This window comes from Crocodylus siamensis, chromosome 9 (genome assembly GCF_052110815.1).
Source record: "Crocodylus siamensis isolate JL-2025a chromosome 9, ASM5211081v1, whole genome shotgun sequence".
Lineage (NCBI taxonomy): Eukaryota > Metazoa > Chordata > Crocodylia > Crocodylidae > Crocodylus > Crocodylus siamensis.
Window position 1 is genome coordinate 73,204,338 of NC_143403.1, and position 25,955 is coordinate 73,230,292.

General features: G+C 54.0%; 2 protein-coding genes across 2 annotated transcripts; both read right to left on the reverse strand.

Annotated features, from left to right (window-relative positions):
• Positions 1-205: 205 nt before the first annotated feature.
• On the reverse strand, positions 206-14,240 carry TFIP11 (tuftelin interacting protein 11). Its single transcript, XM_090063400.1, has 13 exons — positions 14,179-14,240; positions 13,711-13,913; positions 11,321-11,477; positions 10,502-10,658; positions 10,009-10,136; positions 9,306-9,458; positions 8,203-8,712; positions 7,413-7,519; positions 6,138-6,306; positions 5,702-5,945; positions 2,760-2,902; positions 2,277-2,442; positions 206-670 (listed from the first exon to the last, which is right to left on the reverse strand). Exons 2-13 carry the CDS (start codon positions 13,905-13,907, stop codon positions 315-317), a joined length of 2,487 nt encoding a protein of 828 aa, XP_089919526.1. The 5' UTR covers positions 13,908-13,913; positions 14,179-14,240; the 3' UTR covers positions 206-314.
• Positions 14,241-14,763: 523 nt separating this feature from the next.
• TPST2 (tyrosylprotein sulfotransferase 2) lies at positions 14,764-21,751 on the reverse strand. The gene is made up of 6 exons (XM_090063771.1): positions 21,154-21,751; positions 17,718-18,622; positions 16,475-16,673; positions 16,048-16,098; positions 15,532-15,580; positions 14,764-15,237 (listed from the first exon to the last, which is right to left on the reverse strand). The coding sequence occupies exons 2-5, from the start codon at positions 18,551-18,553 to the stop codon at positions 15,542-15,544; spliced, it is 1,125 nt and encodes a 374-aa protein (XP_089919897.1). The 5' UTR covers positions 18,554-18,622; positions 21,154-21,751; the 3' UTR covers positions 14,764-15,237; positions 15,532-15,541.
• Between the last annotated feature and the right edge of the window lie 4,204 nt (positions 21,752-25,955).

The window sequence follows — 25,955 nt, forward strand, 5'->3', positions numbered from 1 at the left end:
AAACACTGCTGCAGAGGCAGCACAAAAGCCCTTGCACTGTTCTGTTAGCCTGACCTCTGCTTATCCGCATGCAGACACGCTGCCTCCATGGCCAATCTAACCTAGAGGGGAGGCTTGTTCTACTCCGACTTATGAATACACAAAAAGCAGCAGCAGCTAGCATCTCTGCCAGCTGCTACATCAGGCTGCACTGCTAAGAGACAATCCTGAAAATCCATCAGGTCTACAAAGCTGTCACCTCTTTATTGTAACAAAACAGCACTAACGTGGGTGGGGGTCCTTATATACAACATGCTCAGCTCTGAGCTGGCTGCTTATTTAGCCATATCTATGAGGCTCTGCAGAGAAGTTGGGACCCAAGTCTTTTCTCCCTGTACGAACACAACGCCCCGGTCAATGTAAATCACGATCCGCCCAAACGTGTACAGCTGCTTCCCCTCGTGTCGCTTCCCAATCACAGGCATGAAGACAATGTTGTGCTCTTCTGCTTTGGTCTGGATCAGGTCCTTAAAGTTCATGGGCACGGAGCTGGCAGCCATGCCGATGCCCCGCTGGGCCATGTTCTCTGCCTCTCGCCGCTCTTGCATGGCTTCATACTGGAAGTCCTTCCTCCGCTCCGTGTGAGTGAGGTAGGCGATGTTCTCCCGGGCACCTGGTTGCATGTAGCCACCTAGGGGGGCAAAGAAAGGTGGAGTCAGGGTCCCAAGTCACTTGCAACTGTCCATCAGTGGAGAGGCCAAACTCTGGGATATAGAATGTGACTACAAAGAGAAGGGCCCCACCCTGCCGATGTATTTTAGCTCCCTAGCTGCTAACAGAAATGGGAGGGTATGCAGGCAACACATTCCCTGAATCCATTCCAGCATGCTCAGGTGAAGTGTGCAGATTCAGGGCAGAAAAGAGGCACTCCAACAAGTCCAAACAATGCTGAGCACACAGTGCCATGGCCTCAGCAGCCCTCCACCGACCAGTTTCCCTCACTTTCAAGACTTCTAATAGCAGTCACCAAGTTGAAACCCTTGAATGGGAGCAAAGCTGGTCAGTTTGGGGGCTGCCAACATGTGCACAGTGGTGTCAGCAGCAGCAGCAGTGAATGCTGCTGGTAGGAGCAATCCCCAAACTGAGCAGCTCTGGCCCTGTTCACGGTCCTGAAAGCAGTTAGCTACGGAGCAGACAGATGCAGCTACAGTTACCGCACAAGCAGACAGGGTGCCACGTGTGGAAACAGTTTATGCCCTTAGCTGATGAGCAGCTAAGTGGAGCATCGCTGTATGAACAAATGAAGCAAGCAGGGATTTGCACTGTGCCAGGCAGCTCAGCGAGCTGTGTGCTTTCCCAGGACACGCAGGCAGAGGGTGCTCTTGAACTATGGCAAGGTGACAGGGTTCAGCACAGGAAGACCCTAACTGCATGTACCCGGGAGCTTACACGCATGGCTGTGGCACTGGGGCAATGAGGGAGATCGTGGGCAAGCAGTGCTCTGCTGCTGCAAGACCAGGCCAAGCCACTCATCCCCTTTCCTGAAGTTAATTAGCACAGTACAAGTAGGCCCTGCTGAGAAGCTAGGCAGGCCAGCAGATCTCAGCAGCAGGGAGGAGCTGTTCTCAGCAGCTTTGTTTTGCTGAGTGGCTGTCCGCAGAAGCCTACTAGGCTTTCTTGCAGGTGAGCTCCCTGCATTTTGTACTGTGCGCCTGTGGCCTGTTTCACTATGTCCAGAACCGACCCTGCGCCGCCCCACTGTCTGCCGCTGAGTTGCCACAAGGTTATCCAGCAAACATGGAAAGGAGCAGGATAGGAGGTTCTCCCTAACTTCTAGAGGAGGGCACGGGCTGGGGCATGGACTGGGAAGCCGAGGGCTTGTTTTCTCCCTTGAGTCTGTCCTGCCACCCAGCTGCCTGCTATTCACAACAAAGAGCCCAGCTTCTTGGCAGGGTACCAGGTCGTTAAGCCACAATCCCTCCATTATTGACACACACCAGATCCCAGATATATTTAGAGGCTTAACGACTTAATACTATCTACATGTCCCTTTATATATGGAAGCAGCAAATTTCCAGAAGCCAATTAATAATTCAGACAAGTGCAGGGACCAGAAGAGATAACCCTGCAGAGCTGGCCATCTATGACACAGCAGGCAAAAGCAATTTGTATGAGTGCTGATGGCAGGAGCTACCGAGAGGCCAGTTAGCAGGGGTTCTATCTGAACAGACTCAGGCAGCAGCGAGGTACTGCTGCATTGTGAAAGACTAAGTAGAATAGAAGAGGGAAAGCCTTACCGACACTGGAGGAGACTGCCCGGTTCATGATATCAAGTGCTTCATTAAACTTCTCCTTGATTGACGGATGCGCCAAGACCTGGTCTGAGAACATGGATTTCCAGCCAAGGTACCACTTGGTGATCTCTTCGTAATTGGGGCTGTTGCTAAGCCAGGAGCACAGCACCTGCAACACAATCCAAAAGACCAATCAACAGGATGGGACAAGTCTCCCCAGGTCAATTAGTTTGGCTCTGAACAAGCTTCGTGAAAGAGCAGGGCCTGTGGCGGCACCTGCTGACAGCTGTGAGAGCCTTGTTAGCAGCAAACACTGCAATTGGGGAACATAGAGTCGTGACCGAGAAGCACACGCAGTGAGCACGCGGCCATTCCTTCTCGCAGGCTGTGCTCTGGACCAGGATAGTGACCCCGTGTTAACAACAGACAGCTCTCTTAGGGGGCAAGACTGAGCCCCTTCCCAGCCAGCTGGCCTGAGCCACACACCTGCAGCCACTTGGGGAAGAAGTGCTTCTCCAGTAGCCCAACGAGGCTGGACACAGAGATCATGCCTGCCCAGTCGACCACCCAGTAAAAGGCATCCATGTGCTGCTGGTGAGGATTAATGACGAGCTCGTGGAGGCACATCCCTAGAGAAAGAAGAGGGGCAGTGAACAAGAATGGCTGTGCTGGGAGACCAGCTTCTTTAGCTGACAAGGAGCAGCTCAGCCCATTCAGCTCCAAGAGCAGTAGCATCCCATACCCTGCCCAGCAAAGCATTCCCCTCTCTACTGTGATTACCCAGAGACCTTTCCTGCCTCTGAAAGGCCTATCTGCTTCACCTCTAGCATTTACAGTTTGCAGCAAAAAGTGTGAAACTCAAAACCTCACTCCAGGTCCTACTTCTCAGCAGCGAGGGGCTTTGCCAGTGTGAATGAAGAGCTGTCTGGGGAAAAGCCAGCCTGGAGAGCAGGCCAGGGTGCAACACTGCAGATCCCCTTCCACTCCCCTTCCCTCAACTCAGGCTGGAGGTTCTAGATGAGTAGCTTTCAAGCTTTTTTATTTGCGGACCCCTCTGGAAATTTCGAGTGGAGGTGTGTGGACTCCTTTGCACTGTAAGTGTGGGTATTCATATACTTCTCATTAATTCTAGTCATCTTTCAGTCATCACAGTCTGCAGACCCCCAGGGGTCTTTGGACCACAAGTTGAAAACCACTGGTCTACAGCCATACAAAGCAGAGGAACTACAGAAGTGAGGCTTACGAAGAAACAAAGGCAGGGTGCGGGGCCAGGAAGCCCCCTTTGCAAACACTTCCCTGGCCCACTGCCTATAACACTAAAAACAGTAATAAACTACAACTGGGCCAACTTCTCATATGCCACCCATCAGAAAATGTGCTGTTCTCATAGTTTCATAGTAGCTAGAGTCGGAAGGGACCTAGGTAGATCATCTAGTCCGACCCCCTGCCTTAGCAGGAAAGAGCACCGGGGTCAGATGACCCCGGCAAGGTGCTCATCTAACTTCCTTTTAAAAATCCCCAGGCTAGGAGCCTGCACCACTTCCCCTGGAAGCTGGTTCCAGGCCCTAGCCACCCTGACTGTGAAGTAGCGCCTCCTAATATCTAATCTAAACTTACCCTCCGCCAGTTTGTGACCGTTATTCCTGGTCACTCCTGGCAGCGCACGGGGGAACAGGGACTCCCCCAATACCTGCTGATCCCCCCTGACCAGTTTGTAGCAGGCCACAAGGTCCCCCCTTAGCCTTCTCTTGTGGAGGCTAAACAGGTTCAGGTCCCGTAGCCTCTCCTCATAAGGCCTGCCCTGCTGACCCCTGATCATACGAGTGGCCCTCCTCTGAACTCTTTCCATATTGTCCACGTCCCTCTTGAAGTGTGGCGCCCAGAACTGGACGCAGTACTCCAGCTGCGGCCTGACCAGTGCCGCATAGAGGGGGAGGATCACCTCCCTCGACCTGCTCGAGATGCATCTGTGGATGCATGACAGGGTACGGTTGGCCTTCTTGACTGCCTCCCCACACTGCCGGCCCACGTTCATCGTGGAGTCAATGACGACTCCAAGATCCTTTTCCGTCTCCGTGCTGGCAAGAGGGGAGTTCCCCAACCTGTAAGTGTGGTGCCGGTTCTTCCTCCCCATGTGCAACACCTTGCACTTATCAGTGTTAAACCCCATCCTATTCTCATCCGCCCACCGTTGCAACCTGTCAAGGTCAGCTTGTAGCCTATTGCACCCTTCTAGTGCACCCACATCCCCCCACATCTTAGTATCATCAGCAAACTTGAACAGGGTGCTTTCTACCCCCTCATCCAAGTCACTGATGAAGATGTTGAACAGTGCGGGCCCGAGGACCGAGCCCTGCGGAACCCCACTGCCCACGTCCTTCCAGGTCGAGAAGAACCCATCCACTACCACCCTCTGGGTGCGGCCCTCCAACCAGTTGGCGACCCATTTGACCGTGTGGGCATCGACACCACAGTCTCCCAGCTTTTTGATGAGGACAGGGTGAGAGACAGTGTCGAAAGCCTTCCGGAAGTCCAGAAAGACTACATCCACAGCAACCCCTGCGTCTAATGATTTGGTGACCTGATCGTAAAAGGCCACCAGGTTGGTCTGACAAGACCTGCCACTGATAAACCCATGCTGGTTGCCCCTGAGCATGCATTCCCCCGCAAGGCCCTCCTGGATGTGTGCCAGGATAATTTTTTCAAAGAGCTTACCCGGGATTGAGGTCAGACTAACTGGCCTGTAATTTCCCGGGTCCTCTTTTTTTCCCTTTTTGAAGATAGGGACCACATTGGCCCTCTTCCAGTCCTCCGGCACCTCGCCAGAGCACCACGAGTGCTCATAGAGCCGTGCCAGGGGTCCCGCAATGACCTCAGCCAGTTCCTGTAGAACCCTAGGGTGAAGATCGTCCGGACCAGCGGACTTGAACACGTCCAGCCTCTCCAGAAGTACCCTAACTAACTCCTCGCTAACCCTTGGCCCAGGCGTGTCTCTCTCGGGGCCCGAGGGGGGCCCAGCAGGGAGGTGGCTGAACTGGTCCCTACTTAGGAAGACAGAGGCAAAGAAATCGTTAAATATGTTAGCTTTGTCATCTGGCGTGATGACTAAGTTGCCCATCGTGTCCTGCAGGGGCCCCACATTACCCGGGACCCTCTTTTTACCCCCTATGTATTTGAAGAAGGACTTCTTATTGTCCTTAATCCGGGAAGCTAGTCCTATCTCCAACTCTGCCTTGGCCCTCCTGACTGCCCCCCTACATCCTCGGGCGACTATAACATAGTCCTTCTTGGCGATGACCCCATCCCTCCACTGGGTGTATGCCTCCCTTTTAGCAAGGAGACATTCCCGGATGCTCTTAGTGAGCCATGGGGGTTTATGTGCCCTCCTGCTCCTGTTCTCCGGTGTCACTGTCTCCCAGCGCCCTCACCTAGCTTTGGCACGATGTTTTTGACCATGAAAGCTTCCCATGATCCGGGCGTAAACACATCCTTCCAGGGCTGCAGGATCAGCTTGGCTGAAGAGTCGCTGGGGTGCCACTTCTGCAGGGCATTTGCCAGCTTGTTTCGGATTGGAGAATACAAGGGCTCTAAGCGAGCCTGCATCAGCGGTAGCCAGGGGTGAATCCATGAGTGGATTGGGACAGTGTCCGTCAGAGGGTTCCAGTTTTCAACCTTGAAACAAGACAAGAGTGTGCCAGAACTGAAACAGATCCATCCATCCCAGGGCTCCTTTGGAACTCTTTCCCTTTCACTGCCCTCAGTGATGCCCAAAGGCCCCCCAGAGGCTCTCGGACAATTGGAGAAGACTGGCATTTGAGCACTGGCTCAGCACTGGCATTGGCCTACTGTGACTTTGCCTCTCACCTCCTTCTGTAGCTTGGGGAAGATAAGCTGGTCCAGGATGTTATCCAGTACCCAGACAGGGATAACATGAACCCAGCTGTCCAAAAAGTCCACCATCGGGCCACAGTTTCTTGGCTGCCATTGTGTTATGATGTTTCTTACATATGGCATCCAGATTTCCCACATCAGCCTGGAAAAAAGAGTCATGATCAAAGGTATGGCTTAGAACTGAAATAGACCAATAGGTAACTCTTCCACGTGAGCATTTAAAGCACTACTTTTTTTTGGAACCTGCTCAGCACTCAATTTTAACACATGATACATTTACCCATGATTGGGGGTCATCTGATGATCATTCTGCAGATGACATCATGCTGGGGGGAGTACTGGATATACTGGACGGTAGGCCTAAGATTCAGAGAGATCCAAACAAATTGGAGGATTGGGCCAAAAGAAACCTCATGAGGTTCAATAAGGACACGTGCAAATTCCTAGACTTCAGACGCAGCAATCCCATGCACTAGTACAGCCTAGGGGCTGACTGTCTGGGCAGCAGCTCTGCAGAAAAGGACCTGGAAGCAACAGTGGACAATAAGCTAGCAGTGTGCCCTTGTTACCAAGAAGCCTGATGGCATCCTGGTCTGCATTGTTAGGAGCATTGCCAGCAAACTGAAGGAAGTGATTCTTCCCCTCTATTTGGCACTGGTGAGGCCACATCTAGAGTTTTGTGTCCAGTTTTCGGCCCCCCACTACAAAAAGGATGTGGACAAACTGGAGAGAATCCAACGAAGGAGAACAAAAATGGTTCTGGGGCTGGGGCGCATGACCTATGAGAAGTGTCTGAGGGAACTGGGCTTATTTAGTCTGAAGAAGAGAAGACCGAGGGGGATTGAATAGCAGCCTTCAACTCCCTACACAGGGTTACAAAGAGAATGGAGCTGGGCTGTTCTCAGTGAGGGCAGGTGACAGGACAAGGAGCAATGGGCTCAAGCTGCAGCAAGGGAAGTTTAGGTTAGATATTAGGAAGAACTTTCCTAGTAGGAGGGTTGTAAAGTAGTGCAACCAGAGAACCAAAGAGGTGGTAGAATTTCCATCCCTGAAAGTTTTTAACACTCAGCAGGACAAAGCCTTGGTCGGGATGATCTAGTTGGGGAAGGTACTGCTTTGAGCAGGGGGTTGGACTAGATGTGATCTCCTGAGGTCTCTTCCCTCATTTTCTATGATTCTATGATCTGGAAAGTACACTCAAAGCACCTCTGGAAGATGGTGCTTGAGTCCAGCCCATGTGCTGGTTACCTGTGAAAGGCATCTGTGGTTAGGTCCTGCCCACTGAGAGACAACAGCTGATCATTTTCTAAGAGGGTTTTCCACTTGGCTATAACATCTGTGCCATACGTGCAGTCCTGAAAAGGAATGGAGCAGAGCAGCCTTTAGCCTTTATTCCTCCAGACTAGTTAGCACACAAAAGGGCAGGGAAAATAGGGCTCAGAGTATGTGCTGAGCAAGACAGTTGCTCCCAGTCCCTCTGCCACATAGTCAGCAAGCAGAGGCCTTTAGCAGTCCACAGGGGTGAAACCCTGAAGTGTCTTTAACATAAAGCAGCAAAGAAAGAGAAATCCAAGAAGCTAATCCTTTCACATGTACAACTAAGATGCAGATGGTTTTGCTATTGCCTACTGAAACCCTTCGCTTGTCAAACTTTTGAAGAGGCATGCGCTGTCCCACATCTCTTACTGCAGTGAAAGCCTGGCCAATGTGTTTTCATACTCTGCACCTCCCCTCTGATACACAAAGCCCCTTTATAAGAGCCTCCATGGACTGAGACACCCCTCATGTCTCAAGTCACTTTGGAAATCATGGCCTTCACTTTAGCAAGATGCAGTGCCACACCCTCCTTCCAACAGCAGGGGAAAGGGGATCTCCTTTCAAAGTTACCTTTATCCAAGTATGCTAGGACCATACTGCAAGCATAGGAGCAAAGCCACTCTCTCACTATATAATCCATGCTTCAGATCAAAGCAGGTTCCCCAGAACTTTTTTCAGTCCTAACCAATAAACAATGTGAACAAGGCAACCCCAGGCTCACCTTGAGAGGATCCCAGTTTTTGAAGTAATCCTTCATGAGAGGAAACACGATAGCCACAGCCAAGTCCACCCTGTCGGACATGCGATACTCCTCATAGTATTTGTCCTGCAGGGTCCCAAAGATCTTGGCACATTCATCCAGCGTAAGAGGGTTGCTGCAGTTGGGCATCATCCGCCTCTCACACTCCTCCACCATCTCCAGCACCTTGCTGAGGTTGCCAATGGCCGTCTCCTCATGTGTGAGAACTTCCGATATCTTCTGTATCTCGTGGGTCAGGTTGATAACCATGTCCCTCTCGTATTGTAGTTGCCGGTCATTCTGAATGATCTCCTGCTCCGTGATGTCAATCAGAAGCTGCAAGTTGTGCTCCAGCTCTGGCAAGGCAAATCCTTGGGGCTTGGAGTCTTTGCCCAGTGGTTGCTGAGGGCTGTCATCTGGGATATTGTGCTTGTGGCCGATCTGACTGTAGCTGTAATAGACCTTCTGTTCTCGGCCTGTCATGTCGATAACCTTCCGAGAAGAAAACACACAACTGAAAGATCTGATTTTGTGTTTCCATTTGAAGGAAAGGTCTCCCCCACCCTGGACTGGGAATCAATGGCTTCCATGTGATTCAGAAACTCAGACTGGTCATTAACAGCATCAAGTTATCTCAACCAGACCAATTAAGATGGAGCCCTAGAAGTTTAGGGGCTGCTCTACACATGGCTTTTAGTGCTGGCTACAGAGTTTGGGTTAGAGACCAGATCTTTTTTGTTGACAGAGACACACAAAAAGCTCCCCTCCCCTCAAGTCTACTATTTCACTTGAGGAGCATAGAAATAAGTCACTGGGGTACATAATGGTCTGCATACTGCTGCTGGAGCAGAGCCGTCAGGATTTCTATTCCCTGTTAAAGAAATGTGATTCCATCCAGGCAGAAGTCTGTCTGCACCAATGACAAATCCAGTCCCTGCTCCTTTGGGATCAAGCATCCGATTCACTTAATTGCCATTTCTGATCCTACCACATTGTGCAGGTATGCTACCACCCTCATCATTCTGTCTGTCCTCTCAGACAGCACCTTATGTCCCACGTGCCGCTGCTTTGGACTACAGCCTTACCTTAACTTGGGACAGCTCTTTTGGAGGAGCTGAAAGCTGCTTGCCAATCCTGCCCTTTGCTTTCAGTTCCTCCACAGTCTTGTAGGAGTATTTGGGTTTCTTCTTGCCTCCATTGGGATCTTTTCTCCACTGACTGAGATCTTTCTGGAATGCCTAAATAAAAAGCCATGGTTAGCCCAGAACTGCAGTGCTGACAGCCCTGGATGTGAGCCATGAGATTCTTCACTCGAGAATATTTCAGTTGCAGTTCGCTCAGAATGCAGCACTGAAAGAAAATGAGTGAAGGCAAACAGCTAAAGCTGAATGGCCAATTACTAGCTCAAACCTGGGGCCCAGTCAGTCACATTGCAACAGGTCTGGAAACGTACAGTTCAGTCTATTCCCAGGATAGAAAAAAAAAAAAAAAAATCACCACCACCCATTCCCAGTATCCTAGACAAACCAGAAGGTTTGACATTTCTGGAATGCTTTTAGGCAAGGTCGCAGCAGCCAGGATGACACCCCTACAATAAGTTTCTTTGGGATCAGCTAAAGGTTTTCAAGACACGAAGGAAGAATGTTATGTCAAGAAGGAAAAGCCCAACTTCTGCAACCACGGCTTCCTGCACACAACTGAGAAAAATGTCCCTTGAACATATAATGCCTGAGTGTGTAAACTAGGCTTCACACTGTGTGGAACAGCCACAACAGGAGCTGGACTTACCTCTTCTGCTTCTTCTTCTGAGTCGACAACAGGGAAGTCCTGCAACGATTGACTGGTTCTCTCAGAGCCATACGCGCCCACAGCTCCTTTGCCTTTCCTTTGCTTGGCCTCGATCGGACTGATGATACCTGGTGAGGTTTGCAATAGCCATGTCAGCTACAAAGGACAGCTGGGGATTCTCCATAGCTAAACATATTGTTAAGGACTGTAAAATTACCAGCTGCTTTTTAAGTCTGTCATTGCGTGTACAGCTGATCTTCCCAGCCAGTGATACCTACTGTGTTCCTTTTAAAACACGGACTGTTGCATCCAATTTCACCTCCCTTACTTCTCTTCTTCCCCTCCTACAGAGAGACTGTCATCTCTCACCACAGGCCAGTCTCACATTATCACAGAACATGAATACGTATGTATTTTATCTTGCAGACCAAACGCCTCAAGAATCCCTCACACACCCAAACTAGTGTGCAGGGGCAGGAAGGGGACGCCGTACCTTGAGCATTTTTTCCAAGACCTCTGCCGGGGACATAACCCATTTTCTGAAGAAGTTTCTGTCCTATTCCCTTGGTGTGTCTCTCCCAGCTGCCAAAGTCCATGAAAGACTTATTCCCTCCTGCAAATCCTTTCTGGCTGGGTTTGAAATTACCACCCTGTTAAAAAAAGAAACCAATATGGCTAAATAGTATAACAAGCTAGGTCCTTGTAAGCTCTCTTAGAAGATCCTTTCCAAAGGAGACTCAGCAGCTCGCATACTGTGCTACTTACTCTCCTTCTCACTATGTAAGAAGCTTCCTCAACATATTGGTAAGCGTTGTGGAGTTGTATCCACATTTTCATTGAAGGCTAATAATTATAAGCCTTTACCACAGGCTGAAGTCAAAAGTAGTTTTGGAAGCTGTGTGCGTCTGAACAGAGAAAAAACAGGCACTGATTTTTAATCACATTAACTGGTAACTTGCTCAAGCTAGTCACATTCAGTGCTATCAACAGAAACTGATGACTGGCAAATTTATCATTGAAAGGATGGAAACAAAATGCAGCCCCTCATTTGTTATAACTTCAATCTCCTCTGCAGGAACACTCATAAAGGGCCAAACCTTGCAAGGGCCAGGAAGGTCCATCAACCTATCAAATGCACAAAAGTGAGGGGAAACTCTGTCTCCGCAGCAGACGATGCCCACAGGTCTACGATTTCATGACAACATCATTCTTTTTTTCACTTGCTGATTTAATGTGCTAACGTCTAGATGCTCCTGTGACGGGGACTACACGAACAACTTTAACAGGCTTGGTCACTTTAAGAATAACTCACCGTTTTTAACTTCTTTGGTACAACCTCCTTGGGCAATTCTTCCTGCTTAATAGGTTTCTCATCATCCTCGTCAGAGTCATCTTCCACCTCCTCCTCTGCTGCAGGCTTTCGCAGCCCAGCGCTGATAAAATTGACAGGGGCTGAGTAGTCTCGAGATCTATATAAGAAAAGCACGTTAGAGAGGCATTTTTAGAACTGCGTGCATCAGAGTTCTTCCACTGGTGCAGCAGCTCAAACACAGTCAGAGACACCCTTGCAAGTAGTTCACTCTTTATGTTACGATATGGAGCTAAAAAGCTGGTACTTGAAATGCAGGAAGTTTGAATTTATGAAGGAAAATCTGAGTTTTGAAAAGGACCCTGCATTTTTTGTTTTAGCAAACTTCAGCCTTGAAAAACAATCATCTCTATCCCAAACTTCAAGAAGGACGTGGAGAACCTGGAGAGGGTCCAGAGGAGGCCACTCATATGGCTGAGGGCCTCCGTGGCCAGCCCTATGAGGAGAGGTTGAGGGACCTGAATCTCTTCAGTCTCCGCAAGAGGAGACTGAGGGGGGATCTTGTGGCTGCCTACAACTTTATCAGGGGCCACCAGCAGGGACTTGGGGAAAGTCTGTTCACCAGGGCCCCCCTTGGAGTCACCAGGAACAATGGCCACAAGCTGAGGGAGGATAGGTTTAGGTTGGATATTAGGAAGAACTACTTTACTGTAACGGTGGCCAGAGCCTGGAATAGGCTTCCCAGAGCGGTGGTGCTCTCACCTTCCCTGGAGATCTTCAAGAGGAGACTGGACAGGCACCTGGCTGGGGTCTTATGACCCCTGCCACTCCCAGTGCTCCTTCCTGCCCATGGCAGGGGGTCGGACTCAATGATCTGTCTAGGTCCCTTCCGACTCATTGATCCTATGACTCTATAACTCTATCCAGGCACTAAGCCAACTACTGATGGAGGTGAACAACACGTATGGACAACCCAGGTTATGTAGCTTCTAGAAAACCCTGTATGAGATTCTAATCCCTCCCTTCTCTTACGCAAACTACAGCCAGCACATTGACCACCTCTATGTGCTTGAGAGAGCACTTTTCTGAACTACGCTCCAGGTGTCATGTTGCCAATGGCTCCCTGGTGTTCACACAAAACCGAAGTCACAGAACCCCGGGGGCTCATGAAAGAACTCTCCTGCGGTTCCTTTCAGACCAGCAGGGAGAGGATGGAGTTATTTTATTAAGGGAATTATTAACAGAACTGAAAGTATCACCATGTCTCTTTATAAATCCAGGGTGCATATTGCTCTTTATAAATCCACAGTGCATCCTGAATGCTGTGCCCAGTTCTGGTCCTCACACCACAAAAGGACACAGAAAAACTAGAAAAGGTCCAGAGACGGGCAACAAGGATGGTGAAAGGTATGGAGGGGCTTCTGTGTAAGGAGATACTAAAGAGGCCAAGCCTGTTCAGTTTAGAAAGAGAGACCCTTAAGGGGAACACAGGACAAGGGTTTACAACTAAATGGCGAAGCGAAAGTCAGTAGGGATTTATCATTTACTCTCTCTCACAGTACAAAAGCTAGGGGTCACAAAATGAAACTAGTAGGCATTAAGTTTAGAAAGAACAAAACACAGTTTTTTCACTCAGCATGTCACTGAAGTGTGGAACTCATTGCTACCAGATGTGAATTCAAAAGGGCTGGGGGACATTCCTGGAGGAAAGGGGCATTGGTAGCTGTTGAATATGGGAGTGAGGAATACAATCCCTGAATCAGACCTTCCTAGATTTTAAATGCTAGAGGCTGCAGGGGGGAGAGGAACAGTGAGGAAAAAAAACCCATTTCCTTCCCTGTTCACTCTCCCTTTCAGCATCTGCTGCCTACCACTGTCTTTCAAAGACTTGTTTGTTATGTCATGGGGAAGTGTGGGTTTATGCTCATAAGGAAACACTATAAACCTCCTTTAAAAGAGGGGCCAATTGGAAACATAACTGACTTTGGGGGAAGTAAGCAGGGAAAGGAACGAGGTCACGAGTTAACAACAAGGAATCCAGAAAGGAACACCAAGCAGACCATGCCGGCCCCAAACGAGTCAAGCCTGTGGATGGCAGCCAGCAAAACTCTGCTCGGAGACTTGAGTGGGGGAATGAGAAGACGATGGCTTGCTACCCAGTCCCTCCTGGCGAGCACCTCCTTTCTGGTCTGGGGGACAGACAGCTCGGCTCAGGCCAGGAGGGGCCATGGGCAGGGGGTGCATAAAAGAAGACGTGTGAGGAGAACTGCAGCCAGAGCCTCTCAGTAATGCGGGACCGTTTTGGCCTTCTCAATTCTCATGGTCTTGTGCTTTCTCGGGGCTGCTGCGAGGACCCTGCCCGCCCACCGTTCCCACGCAGGAGCTGCCCATACCGCTTGCCGCCGAAGCTGGGCCTCTCGTCGTCGGAGTCGCGTTCGGCCCAGATGCCGTACGTGGCCTCCTCCTTGGTCTGCCGGTGCCGCTGGCGGTTGGGGTTGAACTCGTTCTGCAGGTCCCAGTCCGTGATCTCGAAGCTCTCCATCTCCACCTCGCCTTCCTCATCCTGCCCGTACAGGTGTGACATGGACATGGCGGCCTGCCGGGGCAGGCGGACATCAGAGCAGGTCGGGGGAGGGGGGCAAATAGGCAGGCACAGGCATCTCCCACCTCGCTCCCTTCCCCCCCCTTCCTCCTACACCTTTTCCTTCCCAGCCCCTTTCCTCCCACCCCTCCCATTCCTACGCCTCCCCCCATTCCCCAGCCCCTCCCCCTTTCCTCCCACCTCATTCCCTTCTCCCTCCCTCCCTCCAAACCCGCTCTCCCCACCCCAAGCCCCTTACCCCGTCCCCCCCCCCACTCACCGCTCCCCGAACCAGGAAGCGGGGCTGCAGCTTGAACAGGAAGCAGCAAGATGTCCTTCCGGGGTCGCGAGCGTAGACGCCAGCGCCGGCCCGGAAGCCCGCCCCGCGGAGCATCGAGTCAGGGGGTGGGGCAGAGCGGCACGGCTGGCTGTCCGCCTCGGCGGACTCCTCTATGGTTGGGAGTGTGGGGTGAAGGCGGCAGAGGGGGCGGGTCTGCGCTCCACCCCCCTGCCCACTCATTTTTTTCTCTCCATCTTCTGCACACACACGTGCATTATGTATCTACACACACAGGTAAATGCACATATATACACCCACGGCCTATGCACACAGATGATGTATGCACACATGCATTAAGTGCACACACGTATACATACTCATTATGAACACATGCACATTACGTGTACACACGTTGCATACATGCACACACACACGTACACATACACACTATATGCACACACACACTATGATTATGTATGCACATAAACACATCTTCCCTGCATCATTAGGGCAAACAATGACACGCCCTTTTGTCTGGAAACAGCGTTTAATCACCACAGGAAATGAACGGAGCGGAGCCAGGAATGAAACAGATGGCCTCATATATTAATTTTTAAATAGATTCTGTAAATTACAAGTGAAGGAACGACAGAAGGCAGATCTCTGATTGTCACTTGTACAACCAATGCTCTACGAGGTTATCGACACCTATTCCCGGTTTGCAAACAGAAGAACAGAATGACGAGCAGTTGTAAATACAACTTTAAAAAGTCCTCAAGTAACTGAATGGACAAATCTCTTTCCAATGTGCTCTGAAGTTCCAGCCTGGAAACTCTTCTCCCAGGATTTTCCTCTTTAACACAGAGCATTCAGAGAAGGTAGACAACTGGTATCCGATGTGTGTCATGTTTGGCCTTTGCAAATAAATGCAAATACATTCCTTGTGTAGCAGTCCTATTTTGGCAATATTAGCAAGCAATATGCTTGGATAACAGATTTCCACTTTTGCAACTGCAAACTTTCTTCTCTGCTGGACACTGAAAGGCCACGTGCAGCCTCCTGAAACAGAAGAGACGCGAAGCGTAAGGGATGAGATGCTGAACATAGCAACCGCAGGGTCCACTCTTCAAACCCACAGCTACTTCAAGCAGCTTGTTAGTGAGATCCAAGACCTGGACATCGCCCCTCCCTACTCAGTGCTGGCCCAGGCCTCATCAATCCCACATGCAAGATGTTTCTAATGTTGCTGAAGTCTCTGAAGGCTGCAGCATGCAGGTACCCCCAGGGAAGAGCTCTTAGTGCATGTTGCACACCGGGAGGAAGCACAATTTCACCTGTAGCACAACCCCTTACCTGGAAATCATTAACTCAGCGAGTGAGGGGCAGATGTATTCTGAGGCACCTAGAACAACCCAAGACAGATGAGTTAGCTTGGTCCCAAACAGCCCCTCTGCACCAACAAACCGAGACAACCAGGGGATGCTGAGGCATCGGGGTGATCCACAGGGCAGGAAGCAGCACTGCACAGAGATCCCCAGGCCAGCTTGGGTCCTGAGAGCAGCATGGTCGTGTGGGCACAGCACAGCTTTTGGGACAGCAGGGTGGGGGGGGATGAATGCAGACTCACAAAGGCAAGCCCAGAGCTGCGAGTGAGGGCAGTGCTGGAGGGGTGGCAGTGGGGTAAGCGTGCAGGGCTGAGCATGGTGAACGGATTCAGAGGGTTGGGAAGCTGCAATCCTCATGACAGGGGGGAAGAGACTCAAGCAGGAGAGACGAGGGGCTTCTCTTAGCAGCCGCCAGCATGGAGCTGCTGCCTGCCCAGTGCAGGGCACACTCACCCACAGCGCTCGCGTTGCCACCGGCTCTTACCTGCAGATGCCCTTTCAGATTAGTCGGCACTCTGAAATCCCCCTTCAGGACCTGCAAGAAAAGCAAAGCCGGAGTGACTCCCTGTGGCCTTGGGCTGGGAGCTGCTCACTGCCCCTCTCTGCCTCAGTCACTGCCCAGCTCATCCCTGGGAGCCCACACCAGACACGAGCACCAGTGATTTAACGTAAGGCACCTGGAGTGGGTCCCTGGGGCCAACAGCAGGCGTGGTGGCAGGGCTAGTTCAGCCAAGATGCAAGGTTTGTCCCCCAGCTGCCTGGATCCTGGCTAGCAGAGACCCCTTCTCTCCCCAGGGACTTAGGAAAGCGCATTAAAGTCTCAGCCTTTCACCTGGCTCTTGTCTCCATTCCTTCGTGGCCACAAGCCTGACCGCAACCCGCCCCACCCATGCAGGGGGCCCCGCACTTACCCGGTGCGTGTTGTTGATCACGAGGGGGTCCGGGCTGCCATAGTTGGGGGGATTGGCGTAGGGGTCATAGCCCAATCTGGCCAGCATGGGCGCGATGTGGGCCATGTCCTGCACCACGTCGCCTGGGATGTGCCCGATCCACTTGGACAATGCCTCCAAGTTCACAGGCTTGATGACCTGGTCCGTGGACCTCTCGATCCTGGGGAAAAAGGCCGGACATTCACTCACTGGGATGCTGGAGTGGGCTGGGGTCTGTGTCCTGCTAGACTAGTGGGCTCTGCATCCCCCAGGAGAACTTGCTTAAAAACAAGAGACCTGAAGCTTCAAGAGCGGTTGTGACGGAGGCCAGGGACACAGATGCATCTCATGAGAGGCTGCCTTGCTCCAGCCCCTAGTCAGGGTGGGACATGGGGCCCTGCTCCAGCCCCAGCAGGGTGGGACATGGGGCTCCTGCTCCCGGGGCTGGCCCGGCTCCAGGCGTGTATCTGCACTGCTGTGTAGCCTGCAGAAGGGCTTTACTACAGACAGGCTACACAACAGTGCAGTTACACATCTGGAGCCGGGCCAGCCCTGGGAGCAGGAGCCCCATGTCCCACCCTGCTTGGTGGGGCCTCCGAACCCTGCCTGGGGCCCATCATTTGTGCACGCTTTCAGTGGTTTTCTGTCTCCACCCCGCAGGAGGGATTCAGCAACATGCCCATTGGGACTGAGGAGACCACACCTTAAATATCTAACACACCAGAAATGCTGCTTCAGGCATCACCAGCTTGAGTCATGGCCCGTGCAGCCTGCTCCCCTGATGTGCTGCGCCGTGCAGGAGGACCCTGGTTGGGCTACAAAAGCTGGGCCTGGCAGCACCTCTACCCAGGCTTCACTGGGAACAGGTGCAGCCCATGTTGAATGCACAGAGCCAGAAGGGAACAGGAGCAGAGACCTCCCGGCCAGTCCCCACATGCTACAGTCAGTGCTGGCTGAAGCAGGTGAGATCTAACAACTCCCAGCAGGAGGGAGTGTTCCAGCAGCTGCAGACAGCAGCTCTCTGGAGCACAGAGTGCACGTGTGTGCACACGCATGTGTGTATGCATGCACTCGGCTGCACAAGATGCTTTATTTCACAATCGGGGATGACTGAGATGGGCTCCTCCCCTTCCCAGTTGGCTGCAGCCAGGTTGCAACAGCCAGACCATGGCAGCCTCCTGCTAAGGGTGCAGGGATAACCTCATCTCTAGCTGCAGGGACTCACTTGGACAGGGAGACGCCGCCAGGCTTCCCGATCAGGTCCTCGTGGTGCAGCATGGCATCGCTCCAGGCGATGCCCAAGAACTGCATGATGGCCTGCAGGGACTGCTCTGGGTGCAGCACCAGCTGCTCATAGTAGACAGGCAGGCAGCGGGAACGCCCGATCTCCTGGCACTGGGAATACATGACCTCGATGGCCTTGTTCCACTTGGTCAGGCAGTCCCGGTAGCTGCTGAGGTCGAAGCCGGCGATGGTGACCTTGCGCGTGATCATGGAGTGCACAGAGGCCCGGCCGTCCCGCACCATCAGCAGGAACTTGGAGTTGGGGAAGAGGCGGGAGAGGTAGATGGAGGACTTGAGGGTGAAGGGGTCTTTGTTGCAGAGATAGCGGGCTGGCTCGCCGTGCTTGGCGATGACCTCCAGGATGAAGGCCTGCATGGCCGCATCCAGCACCTGGTCCGTCACACCCGCCTCGTCCAACCGCATCTTCTCCCGCCCCGACTTGGACCAGGCCTGGCGCATGGCCAGCACGCGGGGAATGATGCGCGTCTCCTCGCCGCAGCGCACCTCAGGGTGGGCATCTAGCATGGCCCGCATGAGTGTGGTACCGCTGCGAGGCACGCCGCCGACGAAGATGAGCGGCATCTCCTTGCTGTAGCGGTACTCCACGCGGTTGGCATCCACCATCACCAGCTCCTCGTTCTCAGGCCGCATCTGCCCGTGCCTCCGCCCGCTCAGCGCCTGCTGGCACTCCAGCACCTGCTGCCCTACTTGCAGCGTCACCATCAGGGCCACGGCGCAGCCGATGCCCAGCAGCACCCGCCGCACGCTGACCCTCATCCTGCCCAGGGGGCCGACGGGGGCTCTGCCTTCAGCTCTCAGTCCGGGCGGAGGCCATCCAGCATGCACCTGCGAAGGGAACAACAGCTGATCAGGGTTCAGGCTGTAGGGGTTTCGGTCTGAGTTATGCTAAGCTGTAGTGGAGCTAAAGGACCTCGGGGGTAGCAGGCTTCACAGACTGCTGTGTGACCCGATCAAAGATGCAGCTAGCCAAAAGGCTGGAGATGCCTCAACCTGGCAGGAGGGAGCTGGAGTTGGCGAGGGATGAGCTGCAAGTGCCTGGATTTGGCCAAGAGCTACAGGAGAAAGGGGCATCTCATAGTTTCATGGTTTCATAGTAGCTAGAGTCGGAAGGGACCTAGGTAGATCATCTAGTCCGACCCCCTGCCTTGGCAGGAAAGAGCACCGGGGTCAGATGACTCCGGCAAGGTGCTCATCTAACTTCCTTTTAAAAATCCCCAGGCTAGGAGCCTGCACCACTTCCCCTGGAAGCCGGTTCCAGGCCCTAGCCGCCCTGACTGTGAAGTAGCGCCTCCTAATATCTAATCTAAACCTACCCTCCGCCAGCTTGTGACCGTTATTCCTGGTCATTCCTGGCAGCACACGGGGGAACAGGGACTCCCCCAATACCTGCTGATCCCCCCTGACCAGTTTGTAGCAGGCCACAAGGTCCCCCCTCCGCCTTCTCTTGTGGAGGCTGAACAGGTTCAGGTCCTGTCGCCTCTCCTCGTAGGGCCTGCCCTGCTGCCCCCTGATCGTGCGAGTGGCCTCCTCTGGACCCTCTCCATGGTGTCCACATCCCTCCTGAAGTGCGGTGCCCAGAACTGGACGCAGTACTCCAGCTGCGGCCTGACCAGTGCTGCATAGAGGGGGAGGATCACCTCCCTGGACCTGCTCGAGATGCATCTGTGGATGCATGACAGGGTGCGGTTGGCCTTCTTGACTGCCTCCCCACACTGCTGGCCCACATTCATCGTGGAGTCAATGACGACTCCAAGATCCTTTTCCGTCTCCGTGCTGGCAAGAGGGGAGTTCCCCAACCTGTAAGTGTGGTGCCGGTTCTTCCTCCCCATGTGCAACACCTTGCACTTATCAGTGTTAAACCCCATCCTATTCTCATCCACCCACCGTTGCAACCTGTCAAGGTCAGCTTGTAGCCTATTGCACCCTTCTAGTGCACCCACATCCCCCCACATCTTAGTGTCATCAGCAAACTTGAACAGGGTGCTTTCTACCCCCTCATCCAAGTCACTGATGAAGATGTTGAACAGTGCGGGCCCGAGGACCGAGCCCTGCGGAACCCCACTGCCCACGTCCTTCCAGGTCGAGAAGAACCCATCCGCTACCACCCTCCCTCAACAGAGAGGGAGACCAGAGGTGGCACGGGACAGTGGGTTTACATGCAGGGGGTGGGAGACCTGTCCCTCACAGAGACCTGGGGGAGCGTGAATAATGCGTGGTGTCCCTATGCGCCAAGGACAAGCTGCGCCCAGTTGGACCAGCCGCTGCTCGGACCGGCTGGTGAGCTGGCCCACAGCAACCGGCCTCTCTCAGCTTTTGCCGCCAGACACGAGTCCAGGTTGTTCTTTCCGCGTCGCAGCTGAGCTCTGCGCGCCTGACCCTGGCAGCTTGAACCCTGGGCAGGCTGGGCATCTCGGACCAACACAGGGCTCCTTCCCCAGCCCGGGGGTGGGTCCCTTCCATCAGCCTGGGAGCCCATGGCCGGGTCTGATCATCCCGCGATGGGGAGAGCCAGGTAGTTCTGGTGCATGGGGGAGACAGGGGCTTGCAGCCTTCCCTCTCTCCACCTGCTCCCACAGACCAGGTGAGCTGTTGCTCCCCCAAAGCTCCCTGACCCGGCTTTCCCTTGCTGCCTGCTTCCCCAATGAGACGCTTCAGTGCATTTTACTGCTATAAAAACTCACCACCGCAGGAAAGAACAGCCCAAGCCCTTTCCGCTTGAAAGCCCAGGGGCTGGTTGCAGCAGAAGCTATGACCAAGTCAACTCCACCCTGCCATGAATCATCCTCCAGACTGACCTGACCCTGCTCCCCACCAGGGGCCTTCCTTTGTCCCCTGCGAGCTCCCGCTGCTCAGCTGCAGGTTGCTGGGCGGTTGTCCCCGGGCTTGCTGGGCCCTGTTCAAGCTGGCAGGCTGCCCCCCGCACCTCCCGCCCTGCCTGCAGGCTCAGCACAGGTTTTGCAATCCTGCCCCGGGTCCCTCGCAACTTCTGGATTGCGTAAGAGTGGAAGGAGGGAAGGGGAACTCTTTAACGAGCCCTCATCAGCAGGAAGGAGAAACCCGTCGTCCTCCTCCAGAGGCCCTTAATGAAAGGAGGCATTTAGCCGGATCCAAGCAGACAGCCCCCGGCACAGGCAGCGCATTCGTTTGCTTTCCGTCTCCTGCCGGGGAGGGCATCAGCTCTGTCAACAGCAGCTGTGCAGGGTGCCCTGCCTCTGCTGTCCTTCGTCCAGCTCGGGCTGTGCATAGCGCTGCCCTGGGGACCCTGGAGTGTAGCCAGAGCCACCCCAAGGACGAACAAACCTGCCCCTCCAACTTCTCCCCCCACCTTGCAAGCCTCTGGCACCAGCCGCACTTACAGCCCAAACCAAGAGGACTGCGACCCTCCTGGCCACGGAGCAGGGAATCAGCTGAGACCATCTGATTATACGGAGGATATTTCATGCCTAAGGGGGAGGAGAGGAGACTGCAGTGCACTGCCTTAATTGAACAGGCACTACAAAGACACGGGTCTGGTGTGCTGGGAGCCTACCCAGAGCTGCTGCTAAACTCAAGATGCTTTTGGTTACAACATGCAATCTCCCTGCTGAGGGCCCTGGGAAGAAGGGTTCCCCTCCGGCCACGGGGCGTCTCGAGGATGTGACTCTGGGCAGACAGCCCACCAAGGGCTGCCAGACCCACCCACCGCCACTGATGCACGGTCCCTGTCTGCACTCACGTGCAGCCCTGCTCCACGCCCCGGGGACACGCAACCGCGGCAAGCTGTGGGACAAACTCCTGCAGCCGGAGCAAAAACCGAGGGCTGGCTCTGAAGAAAGCAGCTGTGAGCCAGCAATGCAGTGGGAAAGCAGCCGTGAGGCTGGAGGACTCCCACGAACCCATGGGAGTTCTCTGCCATTAAAAGCCCCCCTTGATCTGCATTTGGGTTAGATGCCGATATCCGTGAGGCTTGAAAGCCTGCCTGGAACGGCCATAAAATATGAATAGGGCAGAAGTGGATGTGCAGGCAGCTGCATGCAATATTCATCAGCCCGCTCCGCTGGATACACTTACCTTCCCCAGGGAGGCTCATCTCCCTGCCGGCCAGGCCTCTCGCTCAGACACAGACGGCTGGTAAACACCTAGGGGGAGGGGAAAGAAGCCACACCATTGATCTGCTGCAGTATGGCAGGGCCTCACCTGAGCGCCTACTGCTCTTGGTATTCACCCTCCCGGTTGCCAGGCCTCGCGTGCCCTGGCTGGCTGCAAATCATGCATCTCAAAGATCACTGCCTGGCAACAGGCACATGGCCCCACGAGGCAACCCAGCCGGCGGGACTCGGCCCGAGCACCCCGGTGTGCGTGCCTTGTTCAGATGGGCAAGGCAAAGCAAGCCTCGACCCCCAGCACGGCAGGCTGGAGCGTGTTGCACCAGGAGAGATGCCTTGCCGAGCGCTTCTAGCGACCCAGAGCGGCGGGGAGCCACGCAGGGCTGAGACCCCGCTGGGAACAAAGGCAATGGGGAGGCTTCTCCCACGGGGCAGAGCTCTTGCTGGGGACGGCAGGCTCCCAAGGGGAGGCTGACGCCGCAGGATATTTGGGGTTGGATGGAAGTGCCGGTGGCAAGTGCAACCTACGCTCCTCTGGTGCACGGAGGCGCGCAGAGCGGCGCAGCCTGCTCCTGGAGCCCGGGGAGGACGTAGCTGCTGCCAGGTCTCGTGGCCAGCAGGCCAGAGGCCGAGGCACCAGCCAGGCTCCAACACCTTCCCAGCCAAGCCTGGCCCGGCCCCACCTGCTGTTGCAACCGCGCGTCTGTCTCAGCACGTTAGGATCATGGAGCCGAGCGCTCCAGGCAAAGTCAGAGCAACATCAAAGAGTTGGGGCGAGGGGGGAGCCCCTGCGAAGCCGGCCGGATTCCCGGGTTTCAGGACACACCAGCTGCTCCAAGGACCGAATAATGTGGTCCTCACACTGCCTGTGCACATGTGCAGGCACACGCACCTCCCGTTATCCTAGACCCCAGGATTCCCAACGAGCCTGTTTATCCCCGCGAGCTCTCTGCACATCACGGGGGTGACCCATGCACAGGTCCCGCTTGCAGTAGGGCGCTGGCAGCCCCTGCAGGGTGGCAGGACCCCGCACTTTGGCTGACAGGTCAGTCTCGAGGATGAACAGCCACCACACAGAGGCAGCTTGCAGCCCGCAGACCTGGAAGGGGGGCTCTTCCTCTGGAGACCTCTAGCCTGACTGCCTGAGAGTGCTCCCTGGGCGCTCAGCACCTCCTGCGATGAGGGCTGACCCCTGCCTCAGCTTCCTCCTTTGCACTGGGGGACGGCACTGCTGCCTTTCCGTGGCCAGCCGAACCTGTCTGCAGGGCTTGGAGCTCTCCATTAGCTGACAGCAGCTGTGTGAGCTCATGAAGATCCTCTCTGCAGAGCGAGCTAGCAGCCTGGCAGGAGCTCTCCACCCTACCCCGCAGGCATGGGGCCTTGTCCCCACCCAACAGGACGTCAGCTCCAAGCAGAGTTGGGGTTCTCACCTGGAGGGGCCTGAGACCTCAGCTCCTGGGAGCATCCCGCCCCCCGCCGTGCCTGGCACTGCGACTCGTTTGCTGTTCACCGTACTTTACAGCCCCCAGCCCAGCACCGTCTCCTGGAACTGGAGCGAGCATAAAGCGTGAGCTCCTGCACATGCTTACGTGCACACACTTCCTTCCTGATAATGCTTACAGCCTACGGCACTGATAACATAGGCCTCTTTGCAGGCTGACAGCCTGGTAAACAGCAGAGAGGCTCCGGGCACCCCCGGGAGCACAGCACGCCTCAGCGCCCTGCTCCGGGCACGGACAAGTGGGACAGAGGAGCCTGTGAGACACAGCTGATATCTGCAAAGGACGTAATGCCCCTGTGAATGGCACCTATGTACAGCCCCAACAAAAGCAGCCTGCTCGGTTCATCAGGAAAAGGGGGAGCTTCACAGCCCCGCCCCGGGCTGCACAGTGAAGCCCTAGAGCTGCATCGAGTGTGAAGCTACCCCAGCATTTAAAACCATCTTTGCTGCAACGGAAGCCCATTTCCTGTGCTGCCGCCACTGCACAGAGACCAACCCATCCCCATCTTCTCTGCACTTTTCTCTCTTGGGAGGCCTATCACCCACCTCAGCCCACAGCCTCCTCTTCTCCAGGCTGATCAAACCCAGCTCACTTGTCCAACCGCTCCTTGGGGGTGGGGGGTTTCCAAACCTTTGGGTGTCCTTGGTGCTGCCCCGGACTGTCTTCAGTAGGTCCACGTCTCTATTACAGCGCGGCACTCAGAGCCACGTCAGCATCAAGCAGGGCACAATCATTATCTCCCACGTCTTGCCTCCCACACTCCCACGACACACCCCAGGAAACCGGCCGTTTGCACCAGCGCCGCACCACTGACTTCTTCTCGGCTTGTAGTCCACGGAGATCCCCCAGTGGTTTCCACAGAACTGCTGCCTCCCCCGGCCCTGGCCTGCACCCAGCACAGGACGCGGCCGTGAAAGGAGAATGGAAGTAAGGATGCTCCTGCCGCGACACCCTGCTGCAGAGGACGTCTGGCTCCGTTCAACTTGGCCTGTTCCAAGACCGTACAGTTGAGAAGCTACTGGGGTCACCCTGACTGTGTGAACCTGACCTCGCCCCCGCTCCACTCCTATGAAACTCATCGCTTTTGCTGCTCACACCCCCTCGTTTGGCAGCTTCCTTCCTGGCAGAGCTTCCCATGGCTCTTCATTTTGCTTCCACTTCGCCCAGCTATTGTCTGGTCCAGGGAGCCCACTTGCAGAAAGCAGATCTCAATACCATTACGGATGTCGAGCTGGGGTCCCTTCTCCTCTCCCCTGGTCGGGTGATGTGCTCCTGTTGTCTTGGAGCCGAAGCCTTCATCTCAGAAGCCATGCACTGTCCTAACGGGTTCGATAAGGTGCATGCTTTTGCAGGTCACCAGTTTTGGGGGGTCAGTGGAGCAGAAGGGGTATCTGGCCTGCATAAAACCTCACACCTCCTTCTCCTGCGGTGCCCAGAGACCTGGCAGTCTCAAGTGACTTCTCATCCATCAGTCGCCCAAGTGCACCTTGTGTGTCTGCTTTCAGGGACATGGCAGCTCTCTCCAGCATTCAAAGCTCTGCAGTCATCTCCCCACCACGTCTTTATAGCTTTGTTTTCAAATCAGGCAGAGCCCACAACCTTTTCTTAAATTGTATTTTATTTTTAAGAAGGGTGCTTTCCTTGTCATTGTTTTAAGTCCAGTTCCTATTTTAGCTGCTCGTAAAGTGAGAACACCTCCCTGTTGAAATGATCTTGCCTCTTGGTATGCTTGGTTTTGTCAAGAGAACCAGAGAGTCCACATGATAGGATTATTTCCCCTGGAGACCTCCTCTAATCCCCCCATGCAATTGAGGGACCCGTCTTGCAATTGAGGGACACAGGAAATTTTATTTCCGCTTGTGAATACATTGCAAAAGTAGGTTGCACAGCTCTGGGGTACACAGCACAAAGCCAGCATGCACCAGCTTCAAACACTGGAGCCTGTTGCTAAGAAATATCTGAAAGGTAAAATCCAGAGCCAAGAAGAACGTTCACAGCCGAATGCCCTCCAAGCACTCCCCACATCCCCAGGAGAGGCCAGTCAAGGACCCGCGAACAAAGCCAGGCTGCTTTAACAGGGTTTAAATCAAATCAACAAAGATCTGATGGACATTTTACACCACCACTGTCCTGCTTGCTTATCGCCTGGGGGCAGCTGCGATTAGAAAAGCATTTCATTATCTGCTTAATGCCAAAAGGTTTCGGAAATTATAGAAGCCCCGCCAACTCGCAGCACCCTCCATTCGAGGAGGCCAGGCAGCGACACCCGGGCAGCGCTTGGGAGACGGTGCCAGCATACTTATTTCTGACCTCTCCTCGGTGCGGGCTGTGAGCAGGCTGGTTCCTGCCAGCCGTGCTGTGAATGAAAGCACCTGCAATTAAAAACCTGCTAGCAGAGGCCTGGCGTGGAAGAAGCAGCCCCAAAGAAACCGGACTAAGCTGTCACACCCAGCTCTGCAGGAACCAGGCGAACCAGACCCTCATCTCTTCCCACGCCTCCTTCCCAGAGGAGTTGCTTCCTTGTGAAATGCACTGTGAGGCTTTCCAAGGGCAGCGTTCAGCGAGGAACAA

What these genes read in the sequence shown, in the direction of transcription:
- TPST2 (XM_090063771.1), bottom strand. Translation starts at nt 18,553, where the DNA reads ATGAGGGTCAGCGTGCGGCGGGTGCTGCTGGGCATCGGCTGCGCCGTG. An exon ending in GGCGGCGTCTCCCTGTCCAA is followed by an intron (nt 16,674 to 17,717) that starts GTGAGTCCCTGC and finishes CTTTTTCCCCAG; the next exon opens with GATCGAGAGGTCCACGGACC. An exon ending in TGATCAACAACACGCACCGG is followed by an intron (nt 16,099 to 16,474) that starts GTAAGTGCGGGG and finishes CTTTTCTTGCAG; the next exon opens with GTCCTGAAGGGGGATTTCAG.
- TFIP11 (XM_090063400.1), bottom strand. Translation starts at nt 13,907, where the DNA reads ATGTCCATGTCACACCTGTACGGGCAGGATGAGGAAGGCGAGGTGGAG. An exon ending in TACCAAAGAAGTTAAAAACG is followed by an intron (nt 10,659 to 11,320) that starts GTGAGTTATTCT and finishes TTTTTTTAACAG; the next exon opens with GGTGGTAATTTCAAACCCAG. An exon ending in TCTTGGAAAAAATGCTCAAG is followed by an intron (nt 10,137 to 10,501) that starts GTACGGCGTCCC and finishes AAACCTCACCAG; the next exon opens with GTATCATCAGTCCGATCGAG.